The 23703-nt window shown below is 38.1% G+C and overlaps 1 protein-coding gene across 1 annotated transcript in view; it reads left to right on the top strand.

Annotated features, from left to right (window-relative positions):
- Window positions 1-23703, top strand: part of NBEA (neurobeachin) — a 649896-nt gene that overhangs the window by 603920 nt on the left and 22273 nt on the right. Inside the window, exons 48-51 of the mRNA XM_061133617.1 lie at window positions 4941-5108; window positions 20152-20214; window positions 20534-20623; window positions 23396-23588. Of these exons, the coding sequence (XP_060989600.1) occupies window positions 4941-5108; window positions 20152-20214; window positions 20534-20623; window positions 23396-23588 (514 nt within the window). The remainder of the gene's footprint in view (window positions 1-4940; window positions 5109-20151; window positions 20215-20533; window positions 20624-23395; window positions 23589-23703) is intronic.

The raw sequence follows: 23703 nt of genomic DNA, 5'->3' as shown, positions 1-23703 counted from the left end.
CAGGGAAGCCTGGCGTGCTGCAGTCCATGGGGTTGCAAAGAGTTGGACACTACTGAGCAACTGAACTGAACTGATCTAATGCCACATATAGTGAAATTGGACTCTAGATAGATTAAAGGCCAGTATGTGAAAAGTAGGGCTTCCCAGGTGACTCTAGTGATAAAGAACCCACCTGCCAATTCAGGTAGATGTAAGAGACACGGGTTCAGTCCCTGGGTTGAGAAGATCCCCTGGAGGAGGACACGTCTACCCACTCCAATATCTTGCCTAGAGAATTTCATGTACAGAGGAGCCTGGCAGGCTGCAATCCATAGCGTTGCAGAGTTGGACATGACTGAAGCAACTTAGCATGCATGCATGCATGCATATGAAAAGTAAAACCATAACTATAACACAGCTGACACATCAGAGTCTAGAAAGTTGTCTTCGTTACTTTAAAACAGAATCCCAAGATCATAAACGTAAAGAAAAAAATTTTGTTGCTTCAAAATTAAGAATTTCTATTCCACAAAGAACAACATGGATAAAGTTAATAGACATGTGACCTTTGGGAGAATGCATTGCAAAATTTGATGCCAACAAACTACCACCTGAAATATATAAAGAATTTCTGCAAAAAAAAAAAACATAAAGACAGGAACTTACATGAAAGAATGGGCAAAAAGCATGAACAGAAAATGTACTGAAGAGGAAACCCAAATAGCCAACAGCATATTAAAAACATGTCAAACCCCTCAGTAATCAGAGGAAGACAAATGACAACAGCAGTGAGATACTGTTCTGTGTCTGTAACACAGGCTAATATTAAGCACCTGGACAATACCAGTTGTCAGTGGGGATGTGGCCATGTAGACACACCTTCATGCACTGCTTGAGGGAGTGGAAACAGAAACAGCCAATCTACACTAATGACTCAGACTCAGTTTATGCACATCTAGTACAGGGATGTATCAGTCCTACTCCAGGTTATGAATCCCAAAGATATTCTCTTTTTTTTTTTCTCTCTCTTTTTTATTTTTTTCTTTTTATTATTATTATTTTTTTTTTTTGTCATACATTGATATGAATCAGCCATAGATTTACACGTATTCCCCATCCCGATCCCCCCTCCCACCTCCCTCTCCACCCGATTCCTCTGGGTCTTCCCAGTGCACCAGGTCCGAGCACTTGTCTCATGCATCCCACCTGGGCTGGTGATCTGTTTCACCATAGATAGTATACATGCTGTTCTTTTGAAATATCCCACCCTCACATTCTCCCACAGAGTTCAAAAGTCTGTTCTGTATTTCTGTGCCTCTTTTTCTGTTTTGCATATAGGGTTATCGTTACCATCTTTCTAAATTCCATATATATGTGTTAGTATGCTGTAATGTTCTTTATCTTTCTGGCTTACTTCACTCTGTATAAGGGGCTCCAGTTTCATCCATCTCATTAGGACTGGTTCAAATGAATTCTTTTTAATGGCTGAGTAATATTCCATGGTGTATATGTACCACAGCTTCCTTATCCATTCATCTGCTGATGGGCATCTAGGTTGCTTCCATGTCCTGGCTATTATAAACAGTGCTGCGATGAACATTGGGGTGCACGTGTCTCTTTCAGATCTGGTTTCCTCAGTGTGTATGCCCAGAAGTGGGATTGCTGGGTCATATGGCAGTTCTATTTCCAGTTTTTTAAGAAATCTCCACACTGTTTTCCATAGCGGCTGTACTAGTTTGCATTCCCACCAACAGTGTAAGAGGGTTCCCTTTTCTCCACACCCTCTCCAGCATTTATTGCTTGTAGACTTTTGGATAGCAGCCATCCTGACTGGCGTGTAATGGTACCTCATTGTGGTTTTGATTTGCATTTCTCTAATAATGAGTGATGTGGAGCATCTTTTCATGTGTTTGTTAGCCATCTATATGTCTTCTTTGGAGAAATGTCTGTTTAGTTCTTTGGCCCATTTTTTGATTGGGTCATTTATTTTTCTGGAATTGAGCTGCAGGAGTTGCTTGTATATTTTTGAGATTAATCCTTTGTCTGTTTCTTCATTTGCTATTATTTTCTCCCAATCTGAGGGCTGTCTTTTCACCTTACTTATAGTTTCCTTTGTAGTGCAAAAGCTTTTAAGTTTCATTAGGTCCCATTTGTTTAGTTTTGCTTTTATTGCCAATATTCTGGGAGGTGGGTCATAGAGGATCTTGCTGTGATTTATGTCGGAGAGTGTTTTGCCTATGTTCTCCTCTAGGAGTTTTATAGTTTCTGGTCTTACATTTAGATCTTTAATCCATTTTGAGTTTATTTTTGTGTATGGTGTTAGAAAGTGTTCTAGTTTCATTCTTTTACAAGTGGTTGACCAGTTATCCCAGCACCACTTGTTAAAGAGGTTGTCTTTTTTCCATTGTATATCCTTGCCTCCTTTGTCAAAGATAAGGTGTCCATAGGTCCGTGGATTTATCTTTGGGCTTTCTATTCTGTTCCATTGATCTATATTTCTGTCTTTGTGCCAGTACCATACTGTCTTGATGACTGTGGCTTTGTAGTAGAGTCTGAAGTCAGGGAGGTTGATTCAACCAAAGATATTCTCATGATGAGACAGGGATGCAGGAGTGGACATTCGTCACAGAGCATTGTGTCATGGCACACTGGAGGCAGTCTAGTGCTCACTGCTGGGGAAGTTCTGAGCAGCCCCTGAAAGCAGCGGATTAGCTATGCCTGGCCACACAGCTAGATCCTAAAAAACAAGCCTAAGTGAAGAAAGTAAGAAACAATGAAATCTATAACCCCACTCTGTTTTTGTGAGTCAGAAATACACACCAAAAAAATGTGTATGTGTAAAAGAAAAAGATTAAAAAAATTACGTGAATTATGTTTTATAAAAACACATGCAAACAAAAGGAGAAACATTAAAAACTTTATAGCATTGCCCATGGCAGGGGAAAATGAAAGTAGCGGTTGGAGATACTAAATAAATGTTTTAAAACTCAAATTAGGAAACAGTGATCATTGCTTTCAACCCTCATAGTTGCATTAGGCATTTAGTTCAGTAATTGTTTTATTCAAATGCAGTAAATTTCATTGACCCTTTCTTCCAAATATGTCTAGTAGTCTCTACAAGATTGATTTGAAATGGTTACTGCTGAGCTAATTATGTAATTATGTTGGTAAGATCTTCCTTTAAAGAATTTCACTTCTGTTTGACTTCCAATGAGCAGACTTGTGCAATAGCTACTCTATAATGAACTTCCATTTGTTGTTTTTTTTCATCCTTCCATTTATTGCACATGCACTGAATAGTTACTGACTTCTCATTTATACAAATTGACCAAACCAATATGATAGATATAATCAATATGGGATTTTAACCAATGTCTGTTTTGTATTTTCATCCCTTGTTCTCTAGTCCGAACTATTTTGTCCAATGAGATACAGAGAATAAAAATTCAGTTTAGTTTTAGTATGAAAGCTATCCTTTTAAAAAATCTGTTTATATTTCTGAATGAGAAACATTCATAATCACTGGTATAAACAAAATACCAAAATTTTTGAAGTAAATAAAAATGGAGTTTGGTGGGAATAAGTTACTAGTTAAATGTGATCAAGGATCCACCTGCCAATGCAGGAGGCACAGGTTCGATCCCTGATCCAAGACGATCCCAGATGCTGCAGAGCAACTAAGCCCGTGCATCACACCTACCGAACCTGTGCTCTAGAGCCCGGGAGCCGCAACTGCCGAGCCCACACGCCCTAGAGCCGTGCTTGGCAGCAAGAGAAGCCACCACAGTGAGAAGTCCAGTCATCATAGCTAGAGAGCAGCACCCCTCACTGCAACTGGAGAAAAGCCTACACAGCAACAAAGACCCAGCACAGCCAAAAATGAATAAATAAATAAGTAAAACTATTTTTTAAAATATGATCACAGGAAAAGTTGAGAAGTATCATTCAGATAATTTTTAGATTAAAAAAATGAAATATAATTATCAAAGGGCTAATTTAAGAAACCATTTATTAATTGAATTCCAAGCTGGTTTCAACGCCTTCGAAATCAGGGGGCATGCAGCCAAAGAATGACTTCATTCACATATTCAGTTACAGCTGTAATTGCAAAAATTGTTTTCTATGGCTTTGCATAGTTGAAATTTAAGAAGGTAGTGCTAGAGCTTTTTCCTCATGTTGCTGAAATCGGTGTGCCCTTCAAATCAGTGAGAAGTTGATGATGAGTGAGGGCAGGAGGTGAGAGGCATGGTGAGCCGCACTGTGATGGCCACTGCTCCACCACGGCTGTGACCAGGGCTCCGCGCCTGCCGGCCAGGGTACCTCTATGAATGACACTTATGGTGGCTTCTCAGGAAATGAAAAGGCCTCTCTTTTTTTTCCTGACTCTTTACTGGAAATTTCTTCTAGTCCCTAACTCTCAGTAATTTGCATTCATTTCCCACTGGCTAGCAAATACCTAAAATTACCAAGAGGTTCCTAAACAGTATAATAGCAGAGTTAACTCATAGCAGAAGGCCATTCCCTTTTAGTAGTGTTAGAGGCAAATTTGAAGACTTTGGGCAGGAAAGTAAACATATATCAAAGTTTCTAATGAAATTGCTTACTTTGAAACTAATGTTTAAAAATGAAATTATTATGAATGGCATTAAAACAGGCATTTCAAATTCCTTTTAAACATGAATGTGTCTTTTTAAAGAAATCTATTTAATGTTAAAATTCACATCACATATTCAGTTAAGCCAAGAGTACATTTAATAGTTAAAAAGAAAATTTTCTTTTAGGTCTGTGTTTTATTAGAGGTTGTACTTTGTCATTTTTAAGAATAGGTCTGACACAAACAAGTGAAATACAGGAGGTCAAAGAACGAATTCTACTTATTTATAGAGAATATTTCAAGCCAAGAAGAATGGAGATTTACTAAATTTTCATGGTCTCTTTATCTCTTTCTTGACTGATTCCAGGCCCTGGAAAGTGAATTTGTTTCTTGCCAACTCCATCAGTGGATTGACCTTGTATTTGGATACAAGCAGAGAGGACCGGAAGCAGTCCGGGCTCTGAATGTTTTTCACTACCTAACCTATGAAGGCTCTGTGAACCTGGACAGTATCACTGACCCTGTGCTGAGGGAGGTAGGTAATAAGTTGGATATTATTCTGAAAATTTCTGCCATCCCTTCAACACAAACTTGGCTCTCCATCTCCACCTGCATAAATCTCCTTCCAATGTAAATTTTATAAAACATAGATTTCAAGTTCTTGACAAATGTGGAAAAGTGAGTGTTCTATGTCAAAAACAAGTAATAGTACCACAAGTACCATGTAGTTCCTTTCTGAAATGCAGACATATACAGTGCACTTTAGTATCCCTCTTTTATTTATTTCAGCATCTTCATTGAATGCTTAATGCCTTATGTGTTATAAATTAATGAAACCTCATTGGATATTTAAATATGAATAGTTTGCATTAAAATAACCTGCCAGTACCTATTTTTTTAATGAAAGCAGAACTACAGCCTGCTAGACAGAATACTCAAAAAATGCAACAGTAAAATAGATGAGATTATAGTATGTTATTCCTGCACTTTCTCACCCTGAAATTTTATAGCTAACAGTTGGGAATTATATGCTATAGTTTGTGTATAAGTATTTTTATGAAAATATTCATAAAATATATTATTTAAATCACTTGCACGTTGCACAAAATTATTTCAGATAGGTGAAAAGAGTGAAGATGCAACAGCTGCTCGATGAGTCTTGCTTCAAGGAAGCTGTATCTCAGTCTTCCATTCTACCAGATATCTGCCATCTGCTCTATGCAAAACAAGCAATCATTTCTACATTTCCAGTCACTAGGATGCTTTTTTATTTTTTTATTTTTTAATTTTAGAGGTGGAAAACTCATAGATCTGGGAAATAAAGCTCTAAAAGAAAAATTTGCATCCATAAAGTTATTTCGTATAGACTTCTCTAAAGACAAAATGACTCTATTTGTATGGCTTCAAGCAGAGAAGAGGAAAGGGAAGGGAAGAGTCTCATGATCCTTGATCATTGAGCCCTCGAGCTAAATATTTGGAGAACACGTTGCAAGCATATTATTAGGTGTAGTTTCTACCATGTTGTATGCACAAGGAAATGGAATTATTGCCTGAAGCTGGAAGAAAGAGATAGGGACAGAGAAGGGATGAGTGACAAAAGAGCCAGATACTTGAACATTTGTTGGTGAAATAAGGAATTTTGTCTACAAAAAATCTGATTAGTTTGTTCACAACTGGGAATTCTAATTCTGAGCTTAATTATTCTCTTAACAATATACTCAGTGCTTAACCACATACTCAGTGCTGTAAATGCATTACCACTATATTCTCTTTTCAGAACCAGTACCTTTAGAATCAGAAAAAAAAAGAGAAAAGAATTGGAGTAGCTTATCCTTTTGTAGCAAGACCAACTCCAAATTGTTTATTGACTTTTCAATATCATAAACATTTTTGCTCCTGAATATCTTAGTGTACATTTTCATCCATTATAATATGCTGTCCTTAAGTTGCAAGTTGATCATCTTGAGCAAAATAAAAATATTTTAAGCATATTGTGCATAATGAAAACACACAACAGCATTAAAACTGACTGAAAATAGCTGATCTTTCCAACTTAAATTGAAGAAGGAAATGGCAAACCTCTCCAATATTCTCGCTAGGAAAATCCCGTGGACAGAGAGGAGCCTAGCGGGCCCCAGTCCATAGGGTCGAAAAAAGTCAGACACAACTGAGTGACTGAGCATATTTAAATGAGAACAAAGAGATAAATGAGAGAGTGAAAAGGAAATGAAATTAGGATTGAGACTTTTTAAATGTGGATATAGTGTTTATTACTTGAACTCTATAAAAATACCTGCTACTACAAAGTAACACACCATTGCTCTGGACAGTAAAAAAAAAAAAAAAAATGGCCACATGTAATTGTCAAACTGTAGAAAATCTCTGTGAAACATTACATGAAAGAGAGTAATATAAAAAAAAAACAACTGTTGGGAAGGGGTTCCAGCTTTCCCAGTGTGAGGGCATAATTGCTGAACACTGAGGTTCCATCAGAGAAGCTCCCAGAGTCACTCAGTGCCATGTATGTGCTCCCTACCTAAGCCTCTCGCCCACCTCTCTCACCCAAAAGCTCTTCTGTCGGTTCTCAAAATACTACATGAGACAGCATGTGCTTGGAACACTGTTACCTTACTTCCGCCAGGCAGCATGGGCTCACGCACATACCAGCAGAGCACTGGCCCTGACCCACCCAGTGTTTTGTGGTTTAGATGCTGAGTCATGTCCAACTCTTTTGAGACCCCATGGACTGTAGCCCACCAGGCTTCTCTGCCCATGGGATTTTCCAGACAAGATTACTGGAGTGGGTTGCCATGCTCTCCTTCAGGGGATCCTCCTGACTCAGAGATCAAACCCATGTCTCCTATGTCTCCAGCATTGGCAGGCAGATTGTTTACTCACTAAGCCTCCTGGGAAGCCCGTCCTACCCAGTGGCCCTGGGTCAACTCAAGATAGCTTTATCTCTTTAAGACCACTAGGGAAGCACTTAGGACGTTGTAGATATGACAGATGAAATGACCTTGCAAGGAATAGGAGTTAATTGTCCCTCTCCACATTCCCCGTGCTCACCTCCTTTACTCCACAACTAACATATTTCCACAAAATCAGTTCTGTATTTAATATTTAAGAAACTGCAAAGATGAGAACCTGCCTGAATCCTGTGAGCTTTCTAATGTGGCCAAGTCATTTAGTGTCCCTCCACTTCCATTGCTTTCTCCATAAAGAAGGGATAATACCAAACATGTGTTTGCCAGCATAAAAGCATCTAGCATCTATTGTCACAAGAAAGAAACCTGTGGATAAGTGGAACAGAGTATAGTATAGTCTTTATCTGGTGGTCATTTTTGCCCCTATGCAGTGAGGAGGCTCTCTGCAAGGCACACTGCCTTCCATCAAAACATCAACATTGAGTTCCAGGAGGTCTGCTCTGTGCTGCTGTGATTTGAGAGAGTTGCTTTATACATAAATGATCAGAGGCTTTTGGGAAAAGTTGTGTTCAAAATGTTGAGCCTTTTATTGAGTTCAGTGCATTCCTTTTATTTGATAAAGTTTATCTTAGTATTTTTTAATGTGAAATCACTCTATTTCACAAAGATAAAACAAAAGGAAGGTGGTAGTTATCTTATACTAAGCTCCAACTAGCCTAAAGAAGCTAATTTTTAATCCCTTAACAAATGCTGATTTAAAGGAGAAATTTGATATACAAAAATCTACATATGTCCCTTTTGTAAAGGAGAATAGAAAAGATATATATATATATGCGTGTGTGTGTGTGTATATATATATATATATATATATATATATATATATATATACACACATCTCACAGTCTACCTAGAACTTTGAAGTTAGAGCTAAAATTCGAAAAATGTCTTAAGGTTATTGATTCATTCTTCCTTGACAGGTGAAATCATGAAGCAGCACTAACCACAGCAATTATAGCATTAAAATGTCAAGAAATTAGAGGTCAGAATAACAGATAATTTTCTTCTCTCTGTCAGATTTAAAATTGACATTCTTTGACAGCTTAGGATCTCTGGCTGAGAAAAATATGACAGCTTAACTTATTTTATACTTGTAAAGCAGTAATTGATAATAAACTTTATCATGACAGCCTCTGGGCAGAAACGTGACAGAACCGTTTGGGTGCCACGCTCTTCATAACATGTAAACACTAGGTCTGTGGGATGTTAGGTATTATTTAAATTGTCTTAAGCCTGAGCTTTTATCATAATCTTCTAGACACTTTTTTTTCGTAGATGAGCTCATTTGACTAAGCAGTATTTTTCAAGCATGATAATGAGTGTTTTTCATATTTACTTTTTCATGTTAATAAAATTATATGATTTGCTTTATGTTTTTCCTCCCCAAATGATGGCCGAGAAACTTAATCCTGTGACCTACATGATAAACAGGCTATTCTGGTTTGTATCTGGTCCCATGGTTTTCTAACTCCTTACTACTCGAATGTGGTCCATAGACCCACAGGATCAGTATCAGCACCAGCATCACCTGGGAGCTTGTTAGAACTTCAGACTCTGCGCTCAGCAATGCCCCCGCCCAGCCTAGTAAACCAGAATGGAAGGAAGTCCCCTGGGGACTGGTTGGAGGCATCACAGCGTTAAGAAGCACTGTGCTCCTGTTCAGTCGCTAAGTCATGTCCGACTCCTTGTGACCCCATGGACTGAGGCACGCCAGGCTTCCCTGTCCTCCACTGTCTTCTGGCTCCATCCTCCCCATCCTCTTTGCCTCCATCCCAAGGGTATCTCAAAACATCCAGGAAGAGGGCTCAAGCAAGTTTGTTTTGAAAAAAAAAAAAAAACTCCCTGGGAATCTTAAAGTAACAGAATATTTACTTGGGGTTTGGTTTTGTTTTGTGTGCTGTGACACTGCAGCACGTGTGATCCTAGCTGCCAGACCGGGGATTGAACCCGTGCCCCCCGCACTGGAAGCATGGAGTCTCAGTCACTAGCCGACCAGGGAAGTCCCTTACTTATTTTTACAGATGACATTCTTCTTACTCCCAAAATGATTCTTTAAAATGTAAGAGGCTTTTTAATGGGCACTTTCATTTTACTAATTTAAACTATAAGATTTTCTGTTTGGTTTATGCTTTCAAATTTATTAAACTTTTAACTCAGTAAAACTTCAGTTACTGTAGAGAAAATTTTAAGGTAATGTTAAGAAATCTTTATCAGCCATTTTCTTTTCTCATTGTCCTTTACTCTTATAATGAGTGAAAAATATTCTAAAGTTGTTTCTTAAAATTATCCCTGTTATAATCAGGAATATAATTAGTCAAACCTGTCTGCCTCAGAGTATGATTATTTGATCCCTAGCAGTCAAAGAAAGATGATGGAAAGGTGGACATCATATAACAGGCCGAGTGACATAAGGGAGTCACTTTAATATACTTTTATGTAACCACCTAAAATATAATTGAAATGATATCTAACTCATAGGACTGTATTTGAGGATTGTATGTGAAAAGATATGTGAAAATACTTTGTAAACTGTGAAGCACTACCTGGACATTGATTACTACTACCCCCAAACATAATTAAATGAAATATCATGGAAGAACTTCTGTTTTAATAATTTATTTCTCTGTATCATCATATCTGTGGTCAATACTGCCAAACTGAAAAATGATTTAAATGACTTCTCTTTGACTGTGAGAGAGATACACACATAAGTCTACCATAAATGGCTTGTTTTGCTGGCAAATTATTAGAACTTATGGACCATACAGCATTTATTTATACATATAATACTCATTTATCTGTTTATTTGGGGGATAGCAAAACATTAAATACATTTTTATATTACCAGTAGTCATAAAAATGTGGTATTTTTAGTCTAATTTTCTCTTACCAGTATTTCTTAGTCTTAGACTATATATTCTTCATTTATTTCTTGCTTCAATCTGACAGGGATAACAAAGCATTCCTTTGGATCTGCTATGGTGAAAATATGCCCATAGGAAGTAGAATAGATCTCTTCAGTTTTCACTTTATTTTCTTGCTGAAACATTCCTTGCTACTGCAGAGAACTGACATGATAGGGCTGTCAAGAACCAGCAAGACAAATGTGTCTTTAACCAAAACAGCTGCAATGCTGACTTTCCTAGAAAAGGAACTCATAAAATTTATAAGAAAAAAAAAAATGAACCCACTTTTCATCTTGATCATGTAAATGAAGGTATTTATCGTGACAATGTTGATGGCCTCTATAATAATTGCCTATTCTTTCTGAGAATCTGTTATTCCTAGTCTTTTCCGTCCCTCATTTCTGACTTCTCTCTTTGATCTAACAAGGGATATTAACAACACCCCCTCCTGGATCGCTTGAGTGGGTTGTAGAACAATATTGTCTGTTTATTGGTGCCGTGACGCCTAATTGTCTTCAGATGAGGGATGTTCAGAGTTCTTCTCCTAGGCGACTATTCTGAGGCATGATAACAAATGATCAACAAAAGGGCTGATAAATATTTCTTAAAGCCATTTTCATTTCCCCCCTATAATTACTAGAAATTTTACAGAGCTGAAAATCTTAACAAACTCAAAAGCCAAATTAAAATAGAAAGAAAAGCCATACATTTTAAATTGTTGGAGTAGAAATACACATTGGGTGTTTTTACATTTAAAGAATCATTTTGGGAACAACAAGAATATTATGATCCCTAAATCTAGTAAGAGTATGTGTTCAAATGTATCTGTTAATGTGCTTCTCATCCGTAGCAATAAGGCATGCATTGAGATAATTCAATGAATACAGTTTCTATATAGAAATTAGTATCAAGAAAATTAATGATACACATTTAATTTTCATTGGTGAATAAATCTTTTAATTTAGCTTTATCTTTTCTCCTTCTAATTACTGCAGTCCTTAGCTAGTCCATAGTCATCAATTGTCCATAGAAAAGCATAAATAATGCACTTAGTCAAAGTGAGATATATGTCATTTATGTGAGATATGCTTTTTTTCGCTCTTTGTGTTATTTTTACTGTGTGGTGTTGAGAAGTGCTAATTATTGATTTTCAGAAATTAACAGCAAATGCTTTTACAAGTGGCTAAAGTCATATTTTACACAAGGAAGAAGGGTGAAAATTGCAGCCTGCTGTTTGTAATGGAAATAGCTGAAGAGACTTCCTTAGCTTCAATTAACATAGATTTCAGTTATATTACACAGTTGTTACCTTAGCATAAATTAACAATTATTCAAAACATACTGCATGCTTTAGTTTCTTGAAGTGGGTATTACTCAAGCTAAGTACCTAACCATTTTAGTTAGATGTTTAGGACTCATTTTAAATGTTTTAACATATTGATAATGAGTCTATTTATAGCCATTTGATCTGAGTATAGTATATCTAAATTATTGTTTCCCATTTATGTCAAAGAAGAGCATTTTGTTTTGCCAAATACATGAAGTACTATTTTTAATTTGAACTTAATTTAGTGAAAGTGTATGATTTCATTTTGTAATGTTTATACCCACACCTGGTGAACCTTAATCTTCATAACTTTCTACGTGCCAAGCAAATCCATTTCAGCTTTATTATTTTCATTATTGTCTTTCCATGATCAGACACTCCAAGTGAATTTATTTTGTGTACTGAAGAAGGTCACCACCAATACTACTCTCCCTTCCCCCCACTGTCTTCTCCTCACCCTCCTTCCTCCTCCATTTCCTGAATCAGCCAGCATAGAGTTTGCTTTATGTGAATTTATTCATCAAGGGAGAATTTGGCATGGATATTGTACTGTTGTTACCTCTTGCATATCATTAAGTATTTCTGGACTGAGTCTTCTACTATGTACTATTGAATGATCAACATCAAAGTGGGCAAAGAACCAAAAACCTGGAGGCATCCTTAAGAACTCATCTGCTAAAACTCTTGCTTCCAGGTCAATCTGAAAATTATCCAGAACAGAATGTTTTAGTTCTTTTTTTGAGGGTTAACAAGCATAGATTGAAGACTCCATGGCCTCCCCCAAGAAGCTTATAACAGTGTTTATCCCTCAAATATTCTAAATCCTCAATAAAAATCTTACTTTGATATAATCACCTTTTGGTCAGTCCTACTTGGAAATGAAGCAAAAGCTATTCAACATTTTTCTTATTTACTATACCTGAATACTAATCCTAGTTGTGTCCATCAATGTTCTGTATGTATCTCAGCACATTGCCCTTTCAAAGGGATAATGACGACTCCGAAAAATGATATCCAAATGGTCAAGAAGAACAGGGAAAGAGTCTAAACATCACTAATCATTGCTGCTGCTGCTGCTGCTGCTAAGTCACTTCAGTCATGTCTGACTCTGTGCGACCCCGTAGACGGCAGTCCACCAAGGCTCCCCCGTCCCTGGGATTCTCCAGGCAAGAACACTGGAGTGGGTTGCCATTTCCTTCTCCAATGCATGAAGGTGTAAAGTGAAAGTGAAGTTGCTTAGTCGTGTCCGACTCTTAGCAACCCCATGGACTGCAGCCTACCAGGCTCCTCCATCCATGGGATTTTCCAGGCAAGAGTACTGGAGTGGGGTGCCATTGCCTTCTCCATCACTAATCATTAGGCAAATGCAAAACAGAACCACAGTGAGGTGCCACTCCATACCCACTAGGTTGGATACTGTCAAACAAACACAAAATAGCAATGTCGGCAAGGATGTGGAGAAACTGGAATCCTTGAGAGTACTATGAGAATGTAAAATGGTGCAGCCTCTCTGGAAAACAATATAGAGGTTCCTCAAAAAATTAAAAAGAGACTTACCATATGATCTAGCAGTTTCACTACTGATTATATAGCCAGAAGAATTAAAAGCAAGATTTCAAAGAAATATATTGCATATCCATGTTCATAGCAGCATTATTCACAACAGTCAAAGTGTAGAAGCAATCCAAGGGCCCATCAGCAGGTGAACAGTTGAAAAAAGTATGCCATTTAGATATAATGGGATATTATTTGGCCTTAAAAAGGAAAGAATTTCTGAGGCATGCTGTAACAGGAATGAACCTTGAGTACATTATGCTAAGTGAAATAAGCCTATCACAACAAGGCAAATTACTATTTGATTCCAGGTACTTAGAATAGTCAAAATCAGAGAGAGGAAAAGTAGAAGGGTGGTTTCCAGGAGCAGTGAAGTAAAAGTTGCTCAGCCCTGTCTGACTCTTTGCGACCCCATGGACTGTACAGTCCATGGAATTCTCCAGGCCAGAATACTGGACTGGGTAGCCTTTCCCTTCTCCAGGGGTTCATCCCAACCCAGGGATTGAACCCAGGTCTCTGACATTACAGGTGGATTCTTTACCAGCTGAGCCACAAGGGAAGCCTGAGAACACTGGAGCGGGTAGCCTATCCCTTCTCCAGCGGATCTTCCCGACCCAGGAATCCAACTGGGGTCTCCTGCATTGCAGGTGGATTCTTTACCAACTGAACTATCAGGGAAGCCCTTGATATCAGGGACTTCCTTCCAGGAGCTGGGGGAAGGTGAAATGAGCAGTTGTCTGATGGGTACAGAGTTTCGGTTTCTCAAGCTAAAGAGAGTTCTAGATTATAGGCACAATAATATGAATGTGTTTAACACTACTGAACTGTACACTTAAAAATTGTTAGGATGGGCAGCCACCCTCAATCTGAATTAGGCAGCAGCAAAGGTCTGCTGGGTGGGGGAGTACTCTGTCAACAACCCTCCTCTTTGGTTGGGTGGAGGGTCCCTGGAGGTTTAAAAAACCCCCACCCCTTAAAAAAAAAAAAAAAAAAAATTGTTAGGATGGTAAATTTTACACTGTGAAATTTTATGTGGTAAATCTTACCACAGTTTTAACAAATTTTAAAGGGATAATCAATAGTTTTAACATAGTCCTATTTACAAAATTGTGGGGCAGATTAAAGTAGATAATCAAGGGAAGGTGACGCCCCCTGGGGTTAACGTCTGGTTACTGGGCTTAGGCTTGAGGGTGTACGGGGAGGCAGCTTGTTGCCAGAACCTGGCAGGAGAAGAAGCCCTGGGAACCGGTGGGAACCGGTCACCCTGCACAACCTGTGGCCTTGGGTAGAGAACTGCAGCACAGCCAGTGCCAAACTGTGACCTGACAATGAGGGGACGTACGATAAATGCTTCACATTCTATCTTATGTCCCAACTAATCAGAGGCTCAACCCCGTACCAGCGATGCGGTCCTTGGAGACCATCGCCCAGGGGCAAGGATGCTGATCCAGTTCACTTCTCTGTGCCCTGAGTGAGCCGCCACTCTGGAGCAAACTTATTTAAGGCATTCAGGGTAGGACAGCCACTACCTTCTCATTAAAATACATGGATTTTTCTACCTGATTTGACTTATTTTTCAGCAGAAGAATTGAGTGAGCTTGCCACCTGTGGCACTGACCTAATGTATTTGTTTAGATGTTCCAGACAGAGCTTTTTTATCTAGAAGAGATACGGTGTTTTTCATGTTAATTTGTTAAGTTGATTATGTAATATCCTTATAATTCATCATTCCAAGGAGGAAGTGTAGGAATCAGCAGGAAGAGAAATCTCCAGTATATATGTGTATATATATATATGTGTGTATTAGCTTTATACCAAAAGAATATATATATACACACATATATATGTATATAAAAATTTGCTGAGATATATATATATATATATATATATATATGTAATCAGCTTTATACCAAAAAAATAAAAGCAAACACTGAGGCAAGTAAATGAGCAAATTGGAGCCCCTTCCTCAGATATTTTATAACATAGTCTGATGGTTAAAGCAAATATGGTCCTTTTTTGCTTGATTTATCAAATATTTCCTTAAATATTCTAATACTTTTGTGAGTGTAGGCGGCCTGTAGTCCATGGGGTTGCAGAGCCCTGCAGGACTTTGTGACTGAGCATGCATGCACGCATAGGCCTAGCCTTAATACAGTTGATTGTTAAAACAAAGGAAACATCTTGGTTCTTCTGTTTTGTAGTTTCCGTGAAAAACTAGAAGCAGTTGAATATAAAATAGCATTTTAATTTTTTATATAGTTAAATGTTTATAAGGCAAGAAATAATAAAGTGCAGATATTATTTGCTTGATTTATTTTGCTCCTATTTTTCCAGCATTAAAAAGTAATGCTTTATATGATCTTGTTTTATTACAACAATAAACCAGAAGCAAAGGATTATCAGTTAAAATACATTCTGCCATTAAGTAATCTTTCTTTTTATCATTTCAGGCTTTCAGAATTCCATGTTTTTCCTATTTGATAGAGAATTGGTAGAATTGGAGGTAGAAAAGAGTGATAAAAATCACATTTTTTTTTAATTGTATTATATTTTGAAGTTGTATTTTCTGGTCAAAGGGGAAAAAAAGAATATCCACTCTCAAACATTAAAATAAAATCATTCTAAATAAGAGCTGTATACTGAGATAAGCACAACACTAAGGAAATTTTTTGAAAATCTTTTTCTGTGTTCCCAAGCTTTTGCTTTTTTTTCTTAAATTTTCTGAAATTTGCTGATAATTGGTAATTTGAACATAATCTGATATTTTGCATTATGGATAGCATAGCCTATAGTACTTTACGAAATGCTGATTTTTTTGAAACCATTTAAAAGATTTTACAAACCAAGGAAAATTGATATAAAACAGGTCATTTGACAGCCTACCTTATTAGCTTCCTCCTACTATCTCTTTCATGGCACTTAGACCTGATGGCATTTCATCTGAAAGACAATACTAAATTAACAGTTGCAAAAAAAGACAAACTTGTAAAGATTCTATCAGAGAAAAATATATCTGGGCTAAAGTCATCTGCACTGAGGTAAAGAGGAGATTAATCAGGGTGTTTATCTGATTCATAGCAGGGAAGGCATAAGTAGATAACCACACTACACAGAGGGAAGGAGAAGCACATTTGTTCACCTGACTTTTGTCTTTTCGAGTGTTTTGAATTCGCCATTAGTTTGAACACCATTCTGAACTTTGACTTTAAGTAGATAACCACACTACACAGAGGGAAGGAGAAAGCACATTTGGTCACCTGACTTTCGTCTTTTCGAGTGTTTTGAATCCACCATTAATTTGAACACCGTTCTGAGCTTTGACTTAGCCGTCACCACGCTTCCTTGTACCTTGGTTGTGAAGGTTTTTTTATTAACGGGCAGACGTGCCACACTCATGCACCACAGCATGTTCACTTTCTTTTCTGAGGATTTAATCCCAAACTTGGGCTTCCCTGGTGGCTCAGAGGGTAAAGCATCTGCCTGCAATGCAGGAGACCTGGGTTCGTTCCCTGGGTCAGAAAGATCCCCTGGAGAAGGAAATGGCAACCCACTCCAGTACTCTTGCCTGGGAAATTCCATGGACGGAGGAGCCTGGTAGGCTACAGTCATGGGATTGCAAAGAGTTAGACACGGATGATGAATAAATACATGTCTTAACGAATAACATTGTCTTTCTGACCCATGCAGAGCAATATATAGAGAAATAGAAATATGTTGAATTTTTTAAGATCCCATTTCTGATAATATAGAAAGAATCCAAGTTATAATTAACTTCTAGTAGTTGCTTGGATGTTTTTTACTTGATCTATTTGGGGAAATTCCATTATATGGCAAAAAAAAAAAAGTCCACATAACAAAAACTCTTTTTTTATGATGTTGACCAGCTAATTTCTACTTAACCTTCAAACCTCAGCTCTTATTCTTTTCCTGGAAGTCCCTGTCCTTACAGCCCTTCTCTCCCTCCACCATCCTCCACCTGAGTCTAATTGTTACTCCTCGGAGCTCCCTGGCCCTCTGGGCTTGCCTCACCCATGATCCTCCCTAACATGCACCTTGATGTCCTCATCTCATGTCCTCATGGGCTGAAAACTTTTGGGGGACAGTCTGCTGTCTGAGTTTGTATGCCTTGGCGTAGAATAAACATTCAAAAGATGTTTGTTATTTCTGTGATATTGAGTTGTAAGAATAATAGTTCTGAAGTTTTTCTTGCTACTGTGCTTTTATCTTTTCAGGCTACCTTTTGGTTTTGCCCAAACGCCCCACCATTTCCCCACTTCTGTATTCAGACATTTTTGGAAGGACTAAATCACAGCCCTAGCCTGCCAAGAGTCGCAGGCTGAGCAAACAGACACACGTAAAGAATTCTGTGTTGAGTTCCATGATAAAGGGGAAGATATGCTGTGAGAATATGGAGGACATTGATTATGATTTAGAATATCTGGGGAGGATTTAAAACCCTGCCCAAGGTTAGCATGAAGGGAGGTGTTTTCTTCTGCATCAGAACAACTATTCAATTTTTATGCTTCATAAGTTGCAGTATGGACTGTGTATATCCCCGAGCATGTGCCCATAGAAAGTACCTCCCTCCCTTTTTTTATTTTTAAAAGATTTAATATGTTTAAAGAAATGAAATAGGCAAAAATATGAGCTAGTAACAGAGAAATGAAACCATAAAAATTCATCAGTCCCCCGCCCCTTTCTGCTGTAGTTTTATTTGTATCTCTGTTCAAAGCCCAACCTGACCATGGAAAACTATTTTCTCCTCAGCATTACTTTTTTAAAAAATCAAAATCTTTGAGCATGTGAAAGTGAAGAGAATAATACAAAAATAATAATATAACAGATTTCCTCTTGCCCAATAACGATTTTCAGCAATAGTACCTCCCTTCTTGATGAAAAAGAAGACTTTGATTACTTTCTAAGTGTGGGGGAGCCAGTCAAGAAAATCAGTAGGTGCTCACGTACCATTCAAACATTTTAATAGACTTAGGGGAGACAACATGCTTTTTCAAGATCAGAAAGGTCTGATCAATTTAAACTCAAAGGGTAAGAAGTTATTGGAGGACAGGATTACATGATAGCTAAAAGATAATATTGAACTAGGAACCTTTAGGTCGTGAAAGCATGTGATGTAGATCGTAGGGAAGAGAAATTCAGTTTAGTTTTAAAAGAAATAAATGTTGAATGTTGGGAACAGACTGTCTTATTGAAAAGGTAAGATTGAGTACAACTTAAAATTCACCGTGATGCCGTTTGAAGCATTTAAGATATATATATGTGCATGTGTACTCTGCCTCAATCCAAAAGGATCAGTGGGAGGACCCAATAAAGCGAACTGTACAAATGATTTCTAGAAATATAGTCAGTTTCATAACATTTTCTAATATAATTTTAATAGTTCCCCTTCAGGAAAAAAATGAAAGTCAAGCAAAGCATGTTTATTGATTCACTCCTTCTGTGAACATTTAAAAACTGCCTACTCAAATGCAGGGCACTGATCTAGGGATTTAAATGTGTTTGATTTTACTTCTTTCTCTTTCCCCACTCTCTGGTCTTCTATCTGGAGGAGTAAAAACACAAGTAATAGTAGATATCATTATATTTAGTTTGTAATGTATTAAGCTAGGTATTGGGCATTTTCTAACCAAGGAAGCTTAACAATACAATTCCTACTTTTTTTTTTTTCAAATAATTCTCAGAATTTATTATTAATAATGTGAACCAGACCAGAAATAGTCTCTCCCCATTTCTAATCATAAATCTTGCTTCGGGAGATGAAGTATGATGGTGTCTATATTAGCACAATTTAGTTGGTAGTCACAGTTCTCATGTGAGTGGACACCATGCAAATAAATGTATACAATTAAAATTGGACAGTACTTAAAGAGGTTTAGTAATTCATCCTGTTGCTTCTGCAAATAAAGAGCCAAAGCCCCATTTATGCACTTGCTAAAATATGGCAGATAATGATGCATTCATGTTTAATATTGCTAATAAATTTGAAAATTCACACTTTTATTGATAAACATTTTCTTGAAATGCAGTCTGGGAGGACAGATTGTTAAATCTAAAGACTTTATAAATGAGACACTGATAGGATTAGTGGCAGGGTTTGGGCAAGAGCCATCTACCAACTTACCTGACTCCCAAACATTCAGCAATGACTTTCGTATTTCACTTTTATGTGCCACCAAGCTGCACACAATTTTAGGGGAAAAATTAACATGGTAACAGAGTAATAATCATAGTAAATATTGTGCTTCTCCTTATTGACTTAAATTACATACTTACAATACTTCAGAAAAATATTTCTGTTAGTCTGGTTAAATATATTGCAGTTTTTGGCTGTAGAATTTATGTATAAATCTCTTTTAAGATTTTCTCTTTGATGTACGCACCAAAAAGGCATATTATACACTTCAGACAGTTTGAGATCTAGAAATATTCATTGGAAATCACAAAGGCTCGTTAATATTTCCATCTGCATTGGTTTTAATGACATATTGCATAGGTCAGGATACCTCAAGAATTATTTCCTCTTTGGGTTAGTTCTCTCTAAAATTTCAGAAGACTTTTGAGAGGAATGAATTCATAGCTTATAAATAATATTTCAGAATATATCTTAGAATAGCACAGCACACTAAACTGTATTTTTTGTAGTGAAAGTTTTGTTGTATTTGATTACTATACCGAAGTCTTAATGTTCTTTCTACTTATTACCCTCTGAATTGATTAGAACACATGCTTATTTGAATATTATCTTGTATCCTTAGTGGACTTTATGTTTCATTCTTTTTTTTCCCCATTAAGATTCCAGAAGCTTATTTCATTAGAGATCCCCATACGTTCCTTCTTACAAAGGACTTTATTAAGGTATTTGTGTTGTATTTAGTGTTCAGAGTGTTCTCTGGTCTCTAGCTGCTTGCATGTACTCACAGGATAACATTTCCACATTTAACCCCAGCTTCTAAATAAGAATAGTGACTTAACGGAAGCATGTTTGGAAGGAGAAGCAGAGCTTGTCTACAAAATACTAACACTTGGATGATTCTGCACCCTGGGAGAAGAGCACCCGGCGAATTTTCTAGACTTTTTTCATGGCTGACTTGGGATACACTTTGCGTTGTCAGAGTGTGTTGACCTCTCTCGTTGATGCATACTGATTGTGACAATCACTCTCCTTCCCCTGCAGGCCATGGAGGCACAGATACAGAACTTTGGACAAACGCCATCTCAGTTGCTTATTGAGCCACATCCGCCTCGGAGCTCTGCCATGCACCTGGTAAGACGTGGCAGCTTGCGGAACATTTCTGTCTTTCTTTGTACCTGAGTAGAGTTCAAATAAAATAGTGATTTTTTTTTTTTTTTAGCAGCGTTTTAAAGCTTCTCGATGTATTGGCTTAACTCTTCAGCCTCAGGATATACTGATTACCTAGAAAGAAACAGAAAAAGGAGTCTAGTTCTTACCTTTAAGTTTGGCTTCAGCTAGCCCAATTTTGGATTCACAAAAATAGCCGCCCTCTCTGTTAGGAGTAGGCTCATATATATAAACTCCTTCATACACATACAGGCTTATAGACATACACAGGCACCAAAATTAGGTTACACTTATAAATTAGAATGAAAAATATAATAGAAACACAATCTAAAGGTAGCAGGTTTGATCTTTGGGGGCAAAGTGTGGTAGGGAAAGTAGTTCATTTTAAGAAAAGGAAAGAAATATAGAGATAATATACAACCCCTGCATGGCAGCAGTCAAGAAAGTAGATTAAAAATAAGGACCTCAGAGCCAGATTTGGGTCAAGCACCATGTCTGCCATGAACTAATGAATGAATTGGGCAGGGTATTTAAGTTCTTTGTTTACATTTCAGCATGTGTAGCCTGAGGGTAACAAATTGCACCAGCCCTGAAAATGTAATGACTCAGTACTGTATGTAGCACTTAGACTACACACCCTGGGATACAGGTACTCAGTAAATGTTAGCTGGCGTCATATTCTCAGTCTGCGAGGGAAGAAGTAATATTCTTTTCATTTCAATCTGCATCTTTTAAGATCCATTTTCATAAGAATACGGCCTCTTTTCAATTTTTAGCAGTTAACATTTCCCTCTTTATTTAATTTGAAGGTAAAAATTTTTCTAAGAAATTACTTTAGAACTTACTTTGTCACTGTGATTTTCCACTAGGTTTTTACTGAGAAAAAAAAAATGCTTGACAGCAAAAATATATTTGCAGAATGAATTACAGTTCATCAATTTTTCTAGATAATTGTCAAGGGACCAGATATCCTCATACTGGAGTAAAGTGCCCTGGAACACGGTCCACACTATATGTGTAAACAAATGTACACGTTGTTATTGTGTGATAGAAGTATTGTTCGTACCTTTCATTCATCCTGTCAACTACTTGACACATTTGAATCGAGCCCCTTCTGTGTGCCTAAGCATTGGCAGTACAGAGACAATACGTCCTATACACCTTCGAAGGGTTGATAGTCCATCACCTACTGAAACATAAATAAATGTGGATGTTTGAAAACATTTCTTTTCCTCTACAGTAACTCAGCTGAACAGTTTCACTGTTTAGTCACTAATGAATTCTGCTGCTTGAGGTGGGTCCTCACATGCAGCCAAGCAGAGAGGCTTTCACCACGCGTGCTGTCCCCATCCCACACCCAGGTGCAGCGTAGACGTGGAGCCTGCAGACCTGAGAGGAAGCATTTTTACCAAACTGTCCAAGAGAGTCTCTCTCACACTTTGTTTTATGAAATGCTTTGGCAGAAGAGTTTTATCCCCATGTTGGTTTTCTCTGTTTAATAATAATAATAGTAAAAAATATTTATCCTGGAGAAATGCCCAGTCAGAACGCATTACTTTCCTAGGGGAAATTGTTAGAGGCTAAATTGGCATGGAACTGTTTATAAAGAAAATCAGCTTTTTAAGTTTATGTAGCAGAGAATTCACACACACACATACACACACACACGTCTATATAAAATAGTGAACAATTAGAAAACATTCATGAAAGCTAAATAGTGGTTATTTCCAACATTCTTATCTGCCCTTTATGTAATAATGTGTATAGTATTTTGCAACCCACTCCAGTATTCTTGCCTGGGAAATCCCATGGACAGAGGAGCCTTACAGACTACATTCTGTGGGTTGGCAAAGAGTCAGATATATCTTAGCGACTAAACCACCACCACCATACTACTTACTGGTAATACTGGTAGTGTCTACTTTCTATCACGTCATATACTAGATGTTTGAGAAACAAAGATTAAAAAAGCAAAGAGAGTGTTGTCTCTCAGGAAGCTCACCATCGAGCAGGGGAAGGAGCCTAAACCACGGTCATCAGAGACACAGCAGAAGCGTGCACACGGAGCACGGACAAGGGAGGCTCTGATATTTTTAATTATTGAGACTGTAGCCATGCCCCCAGATCAGCCAGATAAAAAATGAAAGAGTCGCTTCACTTCGTATTTCACATACACAGTGATGGTAACTGGCTTGACTGATGTTTCCACCACAGTGATGTTGTAACTGCACTGAAAAATTACACTGCATCGTGTGGACATATCGCTAAGCTAACTTCTTAAATCATCTGGAAATGTGTTAGTCACTCAGTCGTGTCCAACTCTGCGACCCTGTGGACTGTAGTCCACCAGGCTCCTCTGTCCATGGGATTCTCCAGGCAAGAATACTGGAGTGGGCTGCCATGTCCTTCTCCAGGGGATCTTCCCAACCCAGGGATCAAACCTGGGTCTCCTGCATTGCAGGCAGAGTCTTTCCATCTGAGCCACCAGGGAAGCCCTCTCCCATCGTCTGGCAGCACCTAAATTGCAGCTGGTTATTAATCATTGGGGGTCCTCTCTCAGCAACTGTGCGGAGTGCCTGCTCATTTGGCTGTGCCCTCCTCACAGACAAGAGTGCCAGCCGCTCTGCGGTCTGCTTGTGCTCACGCTAGCCTGTTTTAATCTCACTCTCCCCCACGCTGTCACTAACTGTGTTATTCCTTTTGTTTCCTTTGCTCTCCTCCCTTTCTATTCAACAGTGTTTCCTTCCACAGAGTCCACTCATGTTTAAAGATCAGATGCAGCAGGATGTGATCATGGTGCTGAAGTTTCCGTCAAACTCCCCAGTGACGCACGTGGCGGCCAACACGCTCCCCCACCTGACCGTCCCCGCGGTGGTGACGGTGACCTGCAGCAGGCTGTTCGCAGTGAACCGGTGGCACAACACAGTAGGTGCGTGGGCCTGAGGGGGTCGCTTCCTAGCGGGGCCTTAAAGCTGGGGTTCAGGTGAGTGTGCGGAGAGCTAGTGCCTGTGCCCCGTGAGCTACAGGAAGCAGCAAAGTAAATG

Source organism: Dama dama, chromosome 30 (assembly GCF_033118175.1).
Source record: "Dama dama isolate Ldn47 chromosome 30, ASM3311817v1, whole genome shotgun sequence".
NCBI classification, from domain to species: Eukaryota; Metazoa; Chordata; class Mammalia; order Artiodactyla; family Cervidae; genus Dama; species Dama dama.
This window is presented reverse-complemented; position numbering and strand designations above follow the sequence as displayed.